Source organism: Polychytrium aggregatum, assembly GCF_025602895.1.
Source record: "Polychytrium aggregatum strain JEL109 chromosome Unknown BJ171scaffold_134, whole genome shotgun sequence".
In the NCBI taxonomy this organism is placed as follows: domain Eukaryota; kingdom Fungi; phylum Chytridiomycota; class Chytridiomycetes; order Polychytriales; genus Polychytrium; species Polychytrium aggregatum.
This window is the reverse complement of record NW_026516336.1, coordinates 38,579-53,384: the sequence shown is the minus strand read 5'-3', so window position 1 is coordinate 53,384 and position 14,806 is coordinate 38,579. Positions and strand designations below refer to the sequence as shown.

General features: G+C 56.2%; 4 protein-coding genes across 4 annotated transcripts; 3 read left to right on the top strand and 1 right to left on the bottom strand.

Moving 5' to 3' along the window:
- Positions 1–326: 326 nt before the first annotated feature.
- On the top strand, positions 327–720 carry BJ171DRAFT_540958 (uncharacterized protein; the record flags this gene model as incomplete). Its single annotated transcript, XM_053112954.1, has 1 exon — positions 327–720. A coding segment is annotated over one exon (249 nt), but the record flags the coding sequence as incomplete, so codon positions are not given.
- Positions 721–741: 21 nt separating this feature from the next.
- Positions 742–2,214, bottom strand: BJ171DRAFT_468044 (uncharacterized protein). Its single transcript, XM_053108565.1, has 2 exons — positions 1,812–2,214; positions 742–1,364 (listed from the first exon to the last, which is right to left on the bottom strand). Exons 1-2 carry the CDS (start codon positions 2,043–2,045, stop codon positions 1,008–1,010), a joined length of 591 nt encoding a protein of 196 aa, XP_052961711.1. The 5' UTR covers positions 2,046–2,214; the 3' UTR covers positions 742–1,007.
- Positions 2,215–4,002: 1,788 nt separating this feature from the next.
- Positions 4,003–5,704, top strand: BJ171DRAFT_540947 (P-loop containing nucleoside triphosphate hydrolase protein). The gene is made up of 2 exons (XM_053112953.1): positions 4,003–4,397; positions 4,548–5,704. The coding sequence occupies exons 1-2, from the start codon at positions 4,090–4,092 to the stop codon at positions 5,518–5,520; spliced, it is 1,281 nt and encodes a 426-aa protein (XP_052961710.1). The 5' UTR covers positions 4,003–4,089; the 3' UTR covers positions 5,521–5,704.
- Positions 5,705–12,635: 6,931 nt separating this feature from the next.
- On the top strand, positions 12,636–13,742 carry BJ171DRAFT_540943 (uncharacterized protein). The gene has a single exon (XM_053112952.1). It carries the CDS (start codon positions 12,944–12,946, stop codon positions 13,469–13,471), a length of 528 nt encoding a protein of 175 aa, XP_052961709.1. The 5' UTR covers positions 12,636–12,943; the 3' UTR covers positions 13,472–13,742.
- The last annotated feature ends 1,064 nt before the right edge of the window (positions 13,743–14,806 follow it).

Sequence of the window (14,806 nt, the reverse complement as noted above, 5' to 3'; positions counted from 1 at the left end):
GGGTGTCAGGATCATCCGAGAGAACAAGTCGGACCGTTTCAAGCTCGGGGAGGATGAGTGTCTGGCATCGATTTGGCACAACATCAACTCTGAATCACCCGCATTTCGCAAGTTCTTCCAGTTTTGCCAGATGGGATCAGACCAAGACTGGCTGTGTAGTCATCTGATGGCTGTGTGTTTGTTGCTTAGAGATGGAACCAAGGAGGAGCAGAAGAAATCAGCGGGTACCTTGGAACAGCTCGCCAACGACGGCCACAGCGACAGCCAGTTCTGGATCGGAATGTGTTACCACTTTGGCTGGGGAGCATCGGAGGATTACGAGAAGTCATTCGAGTGGTTCAGCAAGTCCGCCGACAAAGGCAACTCGTATGGACAGTGGATGGTTGGGTGTATGCTACTACTGGGGACACGGAGTCATCGAGGACGGAACCAAGGCAGTCGAGTGGGGTCGTAAGTCGGCCGAACAGGGCAATCGACAAGGACAGTACCGACTCGGTGAATGCTATAGAGATTATGAATATATACCTGAGGACATCGATGCTGCCGTCCTCTGGCTCCGCAAGGCCGCCAACCAGGACTTCCAGCTTGCCATCGACAGCCTCAAGGAACTCGGCAAGTGGCATTGATCTCTGTGTTCGATTCTCAAGTACCACTTCCAAATAACCATGACTCAACACTGAACATGCAAACAGCCAGAAAAAATTGCACTTTCAGCGTCTCAACGAGACACCACGATACGAAGAAGTGAACTTGCAGAGTGGATCCGATGAAGCAGTGATGTTGTATTTGACATTGAATACATCCGATATACAAATAGTGCTGCCCTCTAACAAGCCTTTGTACCAAACGGTATCCGGCAGTGGGTTAGACAACAAGCTCATGCACACCTGTTGTGGTCCTCGCTGACTATAATGCACTGTGAACTATTACGAGTTGTCATAGCCGAGTCATTCGATAGTACACAGTGTCAATCAAGGATCCGAGGCGGACGTCGGTCAAACTCGGGATCAGGGCCACTTGCCGAGTTCCTTGAGGCTGTCGATGGCAAGCTGGAAGTCCTGGTCGGCGGCCTTGCGGAGCCAGAGGACGGCAGCGTCGATGTCCTCAGGCATATATTCATAATCTCTGTAGCATTCACCGAGTCGGTACTGTCCTTGTCGATTGCCCTGCTCAGCCGACTTACGACCCCACTCGACTGTCTTGGTTCCGTCCTCGATGACTCCGTGTCCCCAGTAGTAGCATACACCAGTCATCCACTGCCCGTACGAATTGCCATGGTCGGCCGATTTGCTGTACCACTCGAATGCCGTAATTCGGTCCTCCAATACTCCCAGGCCCCAGTGGAGGTATTTTCCGATCCGCAACTGGCTGTCGCTGTGGCCGTCGTTGGCGAGCTGCTCAAAGATACAAGCTGCCTTCGTCCGGTCCTGGGTAGTGCCGAAACCATGGTGCAGACACAGAGCCATGAAGTGCTTGCAGAGCCAGTCACGATCTGATCCCAACTGGCAAAACTGGAAGAGCTTGCGGGCAACGGGCGAGGTGGAGTTGGCATCACCGTATGCAGCCAGACTCTCGGACTCTCCGAGCTTGAAACGGTCCGACTTGTTCTCTCGGATGATCCTGACACCCCTTGGCTCGTCGCGTACGGTTCCTCGGCCAAGGTAGTGCATCCATCCGACCATGTGAGTTGCGATGGGTTTGATGATCGGATCGGTGGACTGGGTGCTGACTTCCTGCCAGTGGTTGAGCGCATTAACGTCGCTCTGTTCGACATCATGGCCGATGAACGAGAGCCACCCTTGGAGGAACACGATATGGTGCCGGCCGTCTTCACTGCCTTGGTCGGCAGCCTTTGAGTACCACTCGATGGCTGTGTTATACTCTTGATCGACACCTTCACCATTCTCATAGCATCCACCGAGGGCAATTTGAGCCTGAGAGATTCCACGATCGGCAAGTTTGCGATAGAGCTTGACAGCCTTGGTGTGGTCTTGGTTGACCATGAGTCCGTAGAGATAGCACTTGGCCAGGCGGAACTGTGCCATCGTGTGGTTTGCCTGGGCTGCTGAGTGTAAGAATCGCAAGATGGGCTGGAGTGCGACTATCCGCTTGAGCCGCCATACATTACTTGCTACAAGGTCGGCAAGAAGGATCCTTGAGAGGAAGTATGAAGCGGCAGCGTTTCCCTGGTCTGCCTGAGCAACGAGCCAGGATCGGTCGGCTGTGTCTTGATCATCACAGTGCGGCGAGAGGGCAATCTGGTCGCTCGGTGTGAGACCGATCTCTATCTGTCCGTCTGGATTGCATAGCCCTGCAGTCTGACACCATGAGTGGAAACGAGGAACCTTGAAGCTCAGGAGAAGTCGGGCACGCCTGCAAACTTGGAGGAGGGACTTGATGCTGCTGTGATCGAGGGCAAGCTGGAAACTGTCGTTGCAGCATATGATGGTGAATCTATCTGGGTAGTGTTCATCGATGGCCGGGTGAGCCATGTTGGTTGAGGGATGCAACAGACTAGGATATGAGGAGAGTGCGATGATGATGTCCAGGCGATGAGGCGATGAGATGGGTGGAATGGAATGAGAGTGGCACAGTCACGAAACCAGGATCGCATTGGATCCATGGATCGAGTGCCAGTCAATCAATACGTGTCACCCGCATTCCCACACATCCAGCATCTGTCATTGCCACCAGCGTTAGATATCGATTGGTTGGCAGCAGCTCACTCACTCAGACCTGCAACGCCGTCCTCCATCGACAGCTGTCATGATGATCACCATCAGGACCCACAGATCCAATGCCGAGATAGAGATAGGATTGGTGATCGAGACAGCGACACAGAGGAGATACACAGATCTTCCGATGTGCCCAACTGGACTCAGCTGGTCTGGACGTGGTGAGTAGTGAGCGAGTGGTGAGTGAGTGGTTGTCGATGGACGACATCATTGCCTTGATGTGCAACCACACCACACACGTGCAACCACCAGTCCACGTGCTTGCGGATCGCTCCGGATCCAGTGCACCTGGCTCGATCCGGATTGCGCTGTCACACAACACAGCCACAGCTCAGCCACACATGGGTCCCAGCGACTTTGCCATTCCCATGGTGCTTCGCCTTCCCACGCCTCTGGCTCCGTTTGTCGATATAAATACCCCCTCACTCGCTTCGACTTCTGCCAACCACCCATCTCCATCTCATCTCATCCTCATCCAATCCATGACGCCCGTGCCTGCATCCGCCGCCGAGTCGTGGCTGCTCTGGCTCCTGCCCTTCCTCGCCCACGAACAGGCGTCGCTGCTCGTCAGCCACGTCGTCTCGCTCGGCCATGCCGCCAACAGCGGTTGGACCCATCTGCAGCAGCAGCTGACCGGTGGCAGCCTCAAGCCCATCTACGATCTCTTCAGCCAGTCCCAGCTGCAGATGCTGCTGCTGGCCTGGGTCCCGGTCCACTTTGGCAACTACATCAACACCGGCATCTACGTCGTCGACATGTTCAGTGAGTGTTGTGCAGCCGAGTAGAGACGAGCCGAGACGAGCCTGTCCCCGGTGCTGCTCCCGTTCCGCACAGCAGCATGTCCTCGGGGTGGCTCTGTCTCTCGGGTGACTGTCCGTTCCCGCAGTGCTGACTCTCGACTCGCCCCACAGCAACCTCCGCCATCGTCACCATCGGCCTCGCCCTTGCCAAGTACATCTGGGACAACATCGGCAGCTGGATGCTCACTTCCGAAGACATCAGTCTCCGCGTCGAATACTTCCGCATCGACTCGTACGGCGAGCGCTGTGTCAACGAGCACTATCTGTCGCTCGCCTGGCTGATCTCCAAGCTGGCCAAGGGCCAGGAGGTCGGCGAGTTCCGGCTCGTCCCCTTCGAGTCCTCGGCCGGCGTCTCTGGCACTCTCGCTGCCGGCTCGGCAGCAATGAGCAAGCCCGCAGCCTCAGAGTCGGACCCGACCAAGGAGCCTGAGGGCGACGCCAAGCCGGGCAAGAGCGAGCTCGGTGCAGACGGCGCCATCTCGAACGACTCAGACGATGTCGATGACGAGGACATCTCGGACTTCAACATCCTCCCCGTCGACAACAGCAAGAGCATGAAGCTCCAGGATGACGGCGACACCTTCCGCGTCTGGTTCGAAAAGGCCGACAATGGCGAGGAAAACAACAACTCGGAGTCGTCTCGCTCGATGCGCGCCGGAGCCGAGCCCACGATCGTCATCTGCCCCGAGACCCCCGGCAAAAAGTACAACGTCGAGTGGATCCGCAACTGGGTCATCAAGGTCGCCCGCCAGTTCGAGCGCCATCGGAAGCGCAACAAGACCCGAGGCCGCTACGAGCGAGTCGCTGCCTCCTGGGACGCCGGCTCATACTACTGGAACATGACCTGCACTCTGCACTCGAGGTGAGCCATGCACCGTGAATCGGGCAGCCGGGATCGGGTCGCTTCCGTTGGTGCCAGCACATGCCTCGGTCCATCGCACCGACACAGCACCCATCGTCGCCCTGGTCATCTGCTTCGTCGCTGACCCACGCTGCCTGTGCATCTATCCAGCCGCGGCATCGACGCCGTTTCGCTCGACATGGCCCAGGAGAAGCAGTTGCGCAAGGACATTGCCACCTTCACGGCCGATCGCGAGTTCTACGCCCGCATGGGCATTCCCTACCGCCGCGGCTATCTGTTCTCAGGCCGACCGGGCACCGGCAAGTCCAGCCTGGTCAACGCCCTGTCCTCGTCGCTCAACCGCGACCTCTACTACATCAACCTCCGGGAGATCAAGGACGACAGCGCGCTGCAGTCGGCCTTCTCCAGCATCCCCAAGAACTCGGTGATTGTCTTTGAGGACATTGATGCCCAGTCCAAGACGGTGCACTCGCGGACCAGCCGTGCCCTGCTGCATGCCGAGATGCCTGCGTTTGAGGACATTAGCATCATGGGTCCTTCGCTGGACCAGAAGGCCAGGCTGTTTTCGACCGGCTTCACCCTCTCGGCGCTGCTCAACTGCCTCGACGGCTATGTCACCGAGGAGGGCATGATTGTCATCATGACGAGCAACCACCCCGAAGTCCTGGACCCGGCCCTGATCCGGCCCGGCCGCATCGACCTGCACATGGACCTGGGCTACTGCACCCAGTACCAGTTCGCGCACATGTACCGCGCCGTCATGGACGATCCTGCTGCTGTGCTCGAGGGCGTCGAGACCCTCCCCGAGCACGTCATCTCCCCTGCCGACGCCATGCGGATCATGATCCTGAACCGGGCTGCTCCCGACAGCGTGGTCCCGGAGCTCCTGAAGCGGGCCTCGGAGATCCAGGCTGGCGCAAAGTCCGAGTGGGAGATTGAGCAGGCGATCAAGGAAGCGTATCGGGCACAGCAGGAGCGCGAGGAAGAGCAGAAGCGCGAGGAAGAGCAGAAGCAGAATGAGAAAGAGAAGGCCGAGAACGGCGACTCGGACGGCAAGGACGGCAAGGACGCTTCGGCCGAGAAGGACACTTCTGGATCCAAGCCAAGCGACGGCGACTCGTAAACTGGCTGATATACTGCCAACAGCGGTCCAAGCACCACCGACTTTGCACCCGCCTCATGTGCATCCATCCCATCCCATTAATACCCACTCTGTATCATCTCATCGATCTGCTCTCTGCATGCACACCTGGACACTCCACAATGGTGCGGCTGTCTCGCATGCCAATATACACATGTCCAGTCCATGACTCTTGCTGCCCATGAGACAACCAGGACGGCGTAAGACCCGGGCCGATCTGATTCTGCTGAGTGGAAGGTCGATTCGGCTTCATTTCACTGCCTCTGCTATGCGACAGCACTTGGGTGCACGGCAGAAACCAACTGTGTTGTCCAGTAGCTACGGCTGATCGAGCAATTCATCCATGTGTGCTCGGTGAACGAGTTCATCACACCCCCACATCGATACAGGAGATTGACCGAGTGTATTCAAGACCATGCTTCCAAAGCCAACCAAATCAAAGAGATTGCCAACCAAGACGGGAAACAATCTCACGGCGTGCTCACTTGGGCCTACAGTAGGTCAGCGGGTTTCAGGGCTCTGAAGCCAGGAAGGAACTGTCCCGTTTCTTTCTGGATCGACAGTGTATGTCAGCCACTGCTTGTTCTTGGCTTGGGGGCATTGTCGCAATATATTATATGCATGTCACCATTTAGGTAATGAGATATCGACTGCAGCCATGTTCCAGGACGGACCGTCTCCATGGGAAGGAGCACCCAAGGAGGCCATGTGTCCATTACTGCTTCAACGAGCTGTTGTACTCTCGTCTGGCCCAGCCGCTGCCACTACACTTCGGCAATCTTGGACCAACCCTGATTCACGCATGATTGAATCAGGATATCCACCATCGCTTCGTCGAACTATCCCGCCGCCCTCCTTCTATCCATCAACGGTCCTGCGCGATGAAGATCCGAGCAGTTGTCTTTGCACTGCAGATCCTGGCGCTCGGCGCTTGGTTCGCAGCTGCCCAGGACTTCCCGCCTGAGACAATACGATCCGAGCCGTATTTTCCTGTCAGCACTGCTAAACAAGTTGCTCCGGTATTCAACATCGCCTTGCTCACCTCCTACAATGCCACGGTCTCTCATCATGGCGTCGCTCCGACATGGATCGTCCGCGCGGTAAAGTCTATCCAGAAACACAGCGGGATACGTGCTTTTCTGGCTTCAGAGGCCTGAAGCCTGCTGAACTTTCGGAGGCTGCGGTGCTGTCGTTGTGGTGCTGTCGTTTCGGCCTCTTCTGCTACACGCTTTCCCCGGCCGAATAGACGAGTTTCATTCCATCATGCACGTACTCGCCGACTGGCTGGTCACTGATCGCGCTGTGAACATTGGCTGCTGTGCTGCAGATCCAGGTGTACCAACTGGCTATCGACTACTACAATTCCATAGATTCGGTTCTGCCAAACTTGGTGGGTCACTCGAGCATCCTGAGTCCATCCATTCAACCCCCGGCTCGCTTTCTCTGCCAGAGCACCATCGGCCGTCCTGACGCTTCCAGCCTCATCCCTGGTTCCCTTGAGAAGAGATTGAATATGTCGTGCCACTACACCAACAAGATGGTCCCGATCGTGTCGGTACGAAGCGGCGCAGAGTTCTCCCAAGGGTCATTGTCGCTTGCAACCGCAAATGCGCAACCGCGAATATGCTCAAATCGGACCCGTTTCAGGTCAACAACGTCATCGACGCATATGAAAATTTTCCCGTGAATGCGTACGTGAGCAACGGATTCTCGGTGGCCTATGCTGCCCTCATCGCCAACGCGATCGGCGTGCCGTATCTGGCGACAACCGGATCATTGCTCCTGCCCGTGAGTTTCGATGGCACTTCAGCAGGTCCATGTCGATCTGCTCGATCCCGCAAAACCCAGGCGGTCCGGGCTGATGGCGTATCGGCCGCACTCTCGACTCATTCTTCATCTCCAACGATGCAGAGAAACAGCCCGGACTGGATCCTCTATCCAAACACCATAACGTGAGTGCCGCCGTTTGCTATCACGACTCGCTGGGTGGGAGGGTAGATGCAGTAGCTTTCGAAGGCATGCTCATCGGACAGCCGTGCAACTGTAACAAGGCGCAAGTCGGGGATACGAGCTGGGGGTCTGCGGATTTGGCGGCATATCCAGATCATTGTTGGTTTGGAAACCGCACTCTAACTTTTGTCGAATGTGTGGACTTCTCTGCGACAATATCACGCCTGGTTGCTTCATGAAGAATGACACCCGACCTCATGTAAGTTACTATGCTGCGAACGATGGCTGCCCCGTTTCTGCCTCTCATGGCAACTGAGACCACACAGGGCCGTGGCCTGGGTCATAGCCTCACGGGACGGCCTTGAGATGAATGGTAACGAGCGTGTGTGATGTAACGCCGTTATGTCGACCTCTTTCAGAGATGTGGCTCCTGGTATACTTGATGCAGATGCAAGCAGTCCAGAAACATCCCCCGGCATCATTGGCAAGTCGTAAAATACCTCCGAGGAAGCTGTATGCTTGTACACTGACAGCAACACCACGCCCCTCAAACCGAAAACATCCACAGCGATCGCGGACTGGATATTGAGCATGGGATGGAAGAACGTGGGTGCTCCTTCCCTCCTTCCCTCCTTCCCTCCTTCCCTCCTTCCCTCCTTCCCTCCTTCCCTCCTTCCCTCCTTCCTTCCTCGCTGCGGAATGCTTCTCGGAGAGTCATTACATGTGATACTAATTTGCTGGGAGAGGGATAAATACTTTGACAGGTCGCAGTCCTGGTGACGGTAAGGCGGCCAAGCCCACACCATGTCGAGGCGAGTCGCCAGTCTTGATGCTGACGCATTATCCTTCGGACAGGACCCGTCACTTGGTTCATACTCGAGCGAGCTCGCGGATGGGTTCATAATACGAGCGGACATGCTCGGAATCCAAATCCGCCTGTATCATCAGTTTGTCTCGACGCCGGAGGGGCTCGACATTGCTTGCAAGAAAATCATTACATCCCAGGTCAAGATCGTGTTGGTGTAGGTACAGGGAGTCAGCCTGCTCGAAGAACCTTTGGAAACTCATGGGCTGAAATCGAGTGTGTTGGGCTTGACTTGAGCCATACTGACGGCCCCCTCGGGGTTTGATACCAAAACTCAGCTTTGGACATGTGGATGACATGGCGCCGTTGTATGCCAAGGTAAGCATAGCTATCGAACCGTGCCGATGGAGCGATCGAAATGTACTGACTCTATTTCTGCGGTGTGCTTGGCTTTACAGGCCAGGTGGGGTTCTGTTTGTAGCCTGATACCATACCGATGGCAAGTCTGTTGTCAGAGATTGATATCGTGTTCCACGATAGCGGCTACAACTTGACCACCATGGACTATCTGTGGTAAGTGTCTCGCACGCCCTCGATTCACTGTCGCTTGCCAGTATCGACTAACACCGATCCCATTACCGCGGTGAGGTGGCTGTCTGATGGGACCTACACCCTCCAAGAGCTGCAAGCCAATCTCAACATCAACTTTCCCGCAAACACAACCTTTGCGCCGGCCTTCTCCATGTCTGTCACGGGGGGGGGTTATCTCTTTGCACGTCGCTCAGTATGACTGTGCCAGCGTTATACACCAATATGCCGAGAAAAAGCAAATGCGTTGTGATTCTGTCCGTGGATGCGCGCATGCTTATCTGACAGGTCACCCGCCTTTGCCACTCAATCCCAAATGCCGACCATGAACAGAACCCGACCCTCGGTCGTGCAGACCGCCCAGGACTACAAGCTCTTCACCAATCTTTACGAGCGTTCATTTGGCGAGCCGGTTACCGAAAGCATGCCTCAAAAGTTTTATCTCGTGTGAGTATCATCACAGAGTGGGAGTGAGAGTGACAATGGCAGTGGCAGTGGAAGTGGAAGTGCGAAAATCGATGCGATTATGCTGGTCGCACAATTGATGCAGCGTATGCGAGGTCTGGTGACGATGACAGCGCACACGAAACCTGAGTAGTAACTGTATTTCTGGACCCTGATTTCATTTTCCAGGGCAGCGTGGGAGACGATATCGATTCTCGTATATGGCCTGGCCAAGGTACGTAAAGAGCCCGGAAGACTGCCACAGCGATTTTGGTCCTTGGCAGGGGGAGGGGAATCGCCACGAGCATAATAACGAAAGATAGAAAATGGGAGCGGTGTTCAGTATAGCCAGTGTCCATCAGCTGGCTCTGACACCATCCCGTCTCGGTTGTCTTGGGTCATTTGTGGTACCCTGCGATCCGATCTTCAGCTCCTCCAGGTGTATCCCCAGAGCCAGGCCCAGGACCTGCTTGACAACGACCTGGGCTACCTCATGACTCCTGATATCTTCTCGACGCTGCATCAAGGCGCCCTCGGCAATGTATGTCAACCAAAATTTTGGCCTCACCCCACCTCCATGCCTGCGCCAATGAGCGTGAAGCATAGCTGCATATTCGGACCAGATAACTAAACATCCAGATCTCTCCCACGGGATCCTTCGTCGCTATGCGCTACTCAAACGGCATGATCGGCTGGGCAGTTCACCTTTGATTCGTTTGGACGAAAGGAATCCATGTAAGTGGAAGGACGCAACGGGGCCATTGCAAAGTGCATCGCGTCAAGATGCTGATGCATACTTGTCGATATCGCCCTCAGAATGGTCGATGTCTCCTATGTAAGGTGTCTCGAGGATGGATGGGCGATTGGACCAAACGCTGCGCCTGTCGCTTGAGTGAAGCTGCACCATGCCTCACGATGGGGTCGCATGAAATCCGATCTGTTGCCGACAATGAATGCTCTGGATCCTCCGCTTTCCTCTCCCTTTCAACTCCATCCGCAAACACAAATACACACAACTACACCCAAAACACGGCTCTGGCAGAATCCAGACCCCGCCAACCAACCCAACTCAAACAGATACCGGTTCATTCAATACGAAAGTCCTACGAACATTTCCTGGCCAAGCCGATCATGGATCATAGGAGAAAACCCGTTCTTCAATGGATCGGGTGAGGAACATCTGACTGGCTGGCTGGCTGGCTGGCTGGCCCGGGGGAGGGGCACCGAGAGGACATACGCTGTCAACGACAATGTGGCTTGCGGAGAGTCCAATACCAAGTCTTTCGAAGCGTATCGATCCTGAAGCACCGCACTCATTCCCGCTACATTACTATGTCCCCTCGATATGCCTTCGCTGAATCGACGCCTTTGGATGTATTTTCACTATGATCCACTACAATCCACTACAATCCACTCTTTCGCTCAAACAACAGCGTCACTTCCGATTCCCACTGACTTTCCGCCGAGCATTGACCAAGGATTCAACGCCACACAGCGCTTGATAACAAAAGTCGTTGCTGTCTGTCTGATGATCGCGTCTCTCAGCTTTGCGGCCTTTGTGGTCCTGATGCGGGACCAGCCTGCGACCATGTTTGGAAACCCATGGTTCTACATCTCAGGTGAGAGGCGCTTGTGTCCGCCGGCGAGATTATCGAAAGTGATCATCGCTTCCTCTGCGATTCCGGACCATGTATCAACGGTCATTCTTGCCATTCTTGCCATCACGCCTCTAACTTGCTGAGCCTCGCATCTTGTTTCCGGTGGTGGGCGACCAGTGGCGCTCGGAACTTGCGTGGTTCATGGATCGATGTTGTTTGCGATGAAGTCACCCCCGGACCAGAGCGACTGTACGATCATTGAGTTCATGCAGGCGGCCGGGTGCGGGCTTGTCATCAGGTGAGTCGCTCTGCCATGTCCTCTCGGTCAGATGAATGCGAACGATCGTGCCCTGCTCATCTCAGACCTGCCTCCATTTCGCTGATTCATGACGTCCACAACGCAGCTCGGTCGTCGCCAAGGCCCATCGTAAGTGGACGGTGTGATGGCGCGGGGAAAAATGCGAGAAGATGAGGGCCTCGTGGTCGTCGCTGAAGCCGCAGAGCCGCGCGATCGACTTACTTCCTGGGTGGAGCTGTTCGAGGGTTGCTAACGGTGGCGGTCGTTCGATCAGACTATTGGGCTTATGCTCCAACGAGGTTCCATGCTCGCTCATCACTGTCGACGAGCTCTATTATCTTCAGCCAGTTGACGATTTTGTCGATCAACATGGTGGGTGAACTCCCGGCCCAGTGCGGTCACTCACTGCAACTACCAGCATGGGCAATCGCCTCCAGTCCCACTAACCCCGCTCACGCACTCACCGATCTCGCTTGGCTGCTTGGCCACCAGACAATATGCTCGGTCGTCGCCCTCCGCTTCCTGCTCGTCCCTGTCCTTGTCCGGATCAACGACTTCCAGTACTACACAACATGTGCTCCGTCCGGCTCAGGTGTCCTTCCGATCGGATTGGTGGTGTTCAACATTCTCTGTCTCCTTTACGCCGAATATCGACTGACCCAGCAGCTCAACAACACCAAGATACCCTTGGTGAGAAGTGCGGAGGCAGCGGAAGAGAGAAGAGAAGCAACTGAATGTGGGTCTTTGAGGCGGCTGTCGTGGCCTAATTGGGGCCATGAGACCGGACAGGCACAGGGACCATGCGGGCCACTGGTGATCTGGTGCCGACGATGCCGCGGCTGGCAAGGTATCCGACTCAGCGGGATGACAGCCCGCGAGAGGGCCAACTGACGGGTGCTGACCAATTGTAATCATGTATGTTCGTGGCGACATTGCCGCTTGTCTGTGGATCTCTCTGGATGGATGGCAATCGGTGTCCACGGATTGTCTGCTCACAATTGTGGCCATTGGGGCTTTACGGCGCCATACTGCTCGGCACCTCACGATGGCCAACTCGATTGCAATCCGGATGTTTGATACTTGAATCGCGGTCTGTCCAGAACGAGAACTGGCTGATGTTCATGTGCATCAGGTATGTGGCAGAAGAGTCGCATCGTCACCAGCCCGGTCCCCCCAGGTCATCAGCGCCCAGGATGCTCATATAGCTGTGATGTGGAGACTGGATGGTAACGGCTATGGTGGTGATGCCGAGGACGACGGCCATGCGATTGTGGATGCAGCACCCGACTCTGCACTAACCCGACTCTGCACTAACCCGACTCGGGCTGGCCACCACCCACAATCGAATGGATCCCTCGCGCTGCTTTCCAGCAACGCCCTCCTCGTCGGAGCCATCGTTTTTGGATTCAAATGGACCAACTTTCTGCAGTACAGGGCGCGGTACATCTTGTACATCGTCGTGGTGGTCTGGATCCCGCTGGCGATCCTGCTGTGTGTGGCGATCCCGCTGATCCTGACGATCCTGGGGCTCGGCAACCGGTCGTCCAACTCCAAGATCATGCTGTATCTCAACACCAAGGGCAGCAACTTTGACCTGGCAGAGGTCGAGAAGGACCGCAAGAACGTCTTGGACCTGAATCTGGGCAGCGCCGGCGAACTTGCGGACTCATTCAACCCGACCCAGGACAACGGGATCATGCACGAGACGATCCGATATGTGGCATGCGTAGGTCGCAGGAGCTTGGGTGTGCACTCTGCAGTCCGCATGCATCTTGCCGGTGGTGTCGAGCTTGGACATGGACACGATTTGTTCGAGTGGCTCGGATCGGAGGGCCCTTGTCGTCCTCACTGCCAGTGCGCTGGGATGCTAACGACCAAACATGGGCCTTGACAACCGATCCAGAGGAGCATATCGATCCAGCGCTCCGACGAAGACAGCAGCACCATCCAGGAGCTCGGCCGCGGCTGCAGTGTCTATATGCTGCCGTATGCCCCCAACACCTTCATGCTGCAAACCAAGGTGAGACTATACCCTCTGGCGATCGCCAGAGAGCAGGCCATTTGGCAGGCGGGTTTGTCAACGAATGCATCTCTGTACGCGGCCATCGAGCCAACCAATACTCACGACTCTGGGACGGGGGACCGCGGCATTCAGGACGGCAGTCGCGGCGTCGTGATGAGCATCAGCCAGCAGCCCTATGTCGAAGTTCACACGACGATGAATGTCTCGACGATCCGGATCCTGGATGAAGAAGTGAACTGCTGGGGACTCGAGCTCGAAGATCGCTATGCTCTCAGCATCCTGGCATACTTGGACGGGCTGCTGTACTGAGGGCACTGGCACCATAGATCCTGCGGCGTTGTACCAGCGCTCGCCAACCTTGTGCCCGGGGTTGTATTGCGGCGCGGGGGGTCATTGCGCAGGGGCCATGTGGTGTGGGAATGTCCTCTGCGTGACGGCGACCACCCTTCAACACGGACCCATCTGGCCGGGCTGATGTCGTGGACAGCCAGCAAGGGGAAGTGGCCCAAGCCCAAAACGGGACCAACAAGCGCTTTGGAAGCACTGACAACCGGCGACGCTGCGGCCTGTGCCGTGGGTGCGACGGCGACGGGGGGGGCATGTTGAAAGATGCTGTGAAACACTGTGGGACGCAGTGAGATGGAGTGGGACGCTGTTAGATGCTGTGAAACGCTGTGGGACGCAATCAACGATGTCGACAACAATGCCGACAACGATGCCACAGCACAGCATCCGCAGCAACGACGCGGCACGCAAAGGAACCATGTCCGTGGACAGGCCGGGCTGAGCTTTGATGGATGCAAACAGCAGGCCGAAACAAGCAAGTGGCCCCTCCGCGGTGACCAGCATGACCCAGGCGGCGTGCGACGCTCTGCCTTGCTTCCGAGGGCAACTCTCCCGCAGGGGTCTTTGTGGGCGGAAAGGCCAAAGCGGCTGCGCTGGCATCGGGTTGACGAGAAGCGCGACTCTTCTCTCTCCTCCCCCCCCCACGAAGGCAGCACACTCTTGTCGGCGCACGAGCGCACGATACGACAAGACCTGGTGGAGCTGTGGGCTGTGGGCAGAAACAGGAGAGATGCAGCGTGGGCCATGCCAGCGAGAGCCACTGCAGCCCGGACGATAGACGGTTTGGCCATGCCGGGCGATGCATCGCAGCATGAACAAATGGCTGCATCGACAGTGGCTCTCTTAACGAGACGGTGTGCCGAGTGGGCCGAGACGACGGACCGACGCTTGTTGCCCGACACGGCCGTGCAGAACAGCCACTGTGACTGTGCGATGCGCCTGTGTCACCTACAGTGTCGCACACGTACACTGCTGTGGTCATTGTGATCACTGTGGCTGTGGGTGTGGTTGTTGTCGCTGATTACTTCTGTCTCGCAGCTGTCTGCAGCCACACAGACAGTGGCGGCGATGCACTGGCTCAAACGCTGCATTGGACATCGGCATTGACTTGACAGGAGCGCCATCAACACCAATACCGTCAATATCAACACCGATACTAAAACTACCAATACCAATACCAATACCAATCAATGCCAATACCAATAATATTAACAACA

What these genes read in the sequence shown, in the direction of transcription:
- BJ171DRAFT_540947 (XM_053112953.1), top strand. Translation starts at nt 4,090, where the DNA reads ATGAAGCTCCAGGATGACGGCGACACCTTCCGCGTCTGGTTCGAAAAG. An exon ending in ACCTGCACTCTGCACTCGAG is followed by an intron (nt 4,398 to 4,547) that starts GTGAGCCATGCA and finishes GCATCTATCCAG; the next exon opens with CCGCGGCATCGACGCCGTTT.
- BJ171DRAFT_540943 (XM_053112952.1), top strand. Translation starts at nt 12,944, where the DNA reads ATGCGTAGGTCGCAGGAGCTTGGGTGTGCACTCTGCAGTCCGCATGCA.
- BJ171DRAFT_468044 (XM_053108565.1), bottom strand. Translation starts at nt 2,045, where the DNA reads ATGGCACAGTTCCGCCTGGCCAAGTGCTATCTCTACGGACTCATGGTC. An exon ending in AAGACGGCCGGCACCATATC is followed by an intron (nt 1,365 to 1,811) that starts GTGTTCCTCCAA and finishes AGCGACAGCCAG; the next exon opens with TTGCGGATCGGAAAATACCT.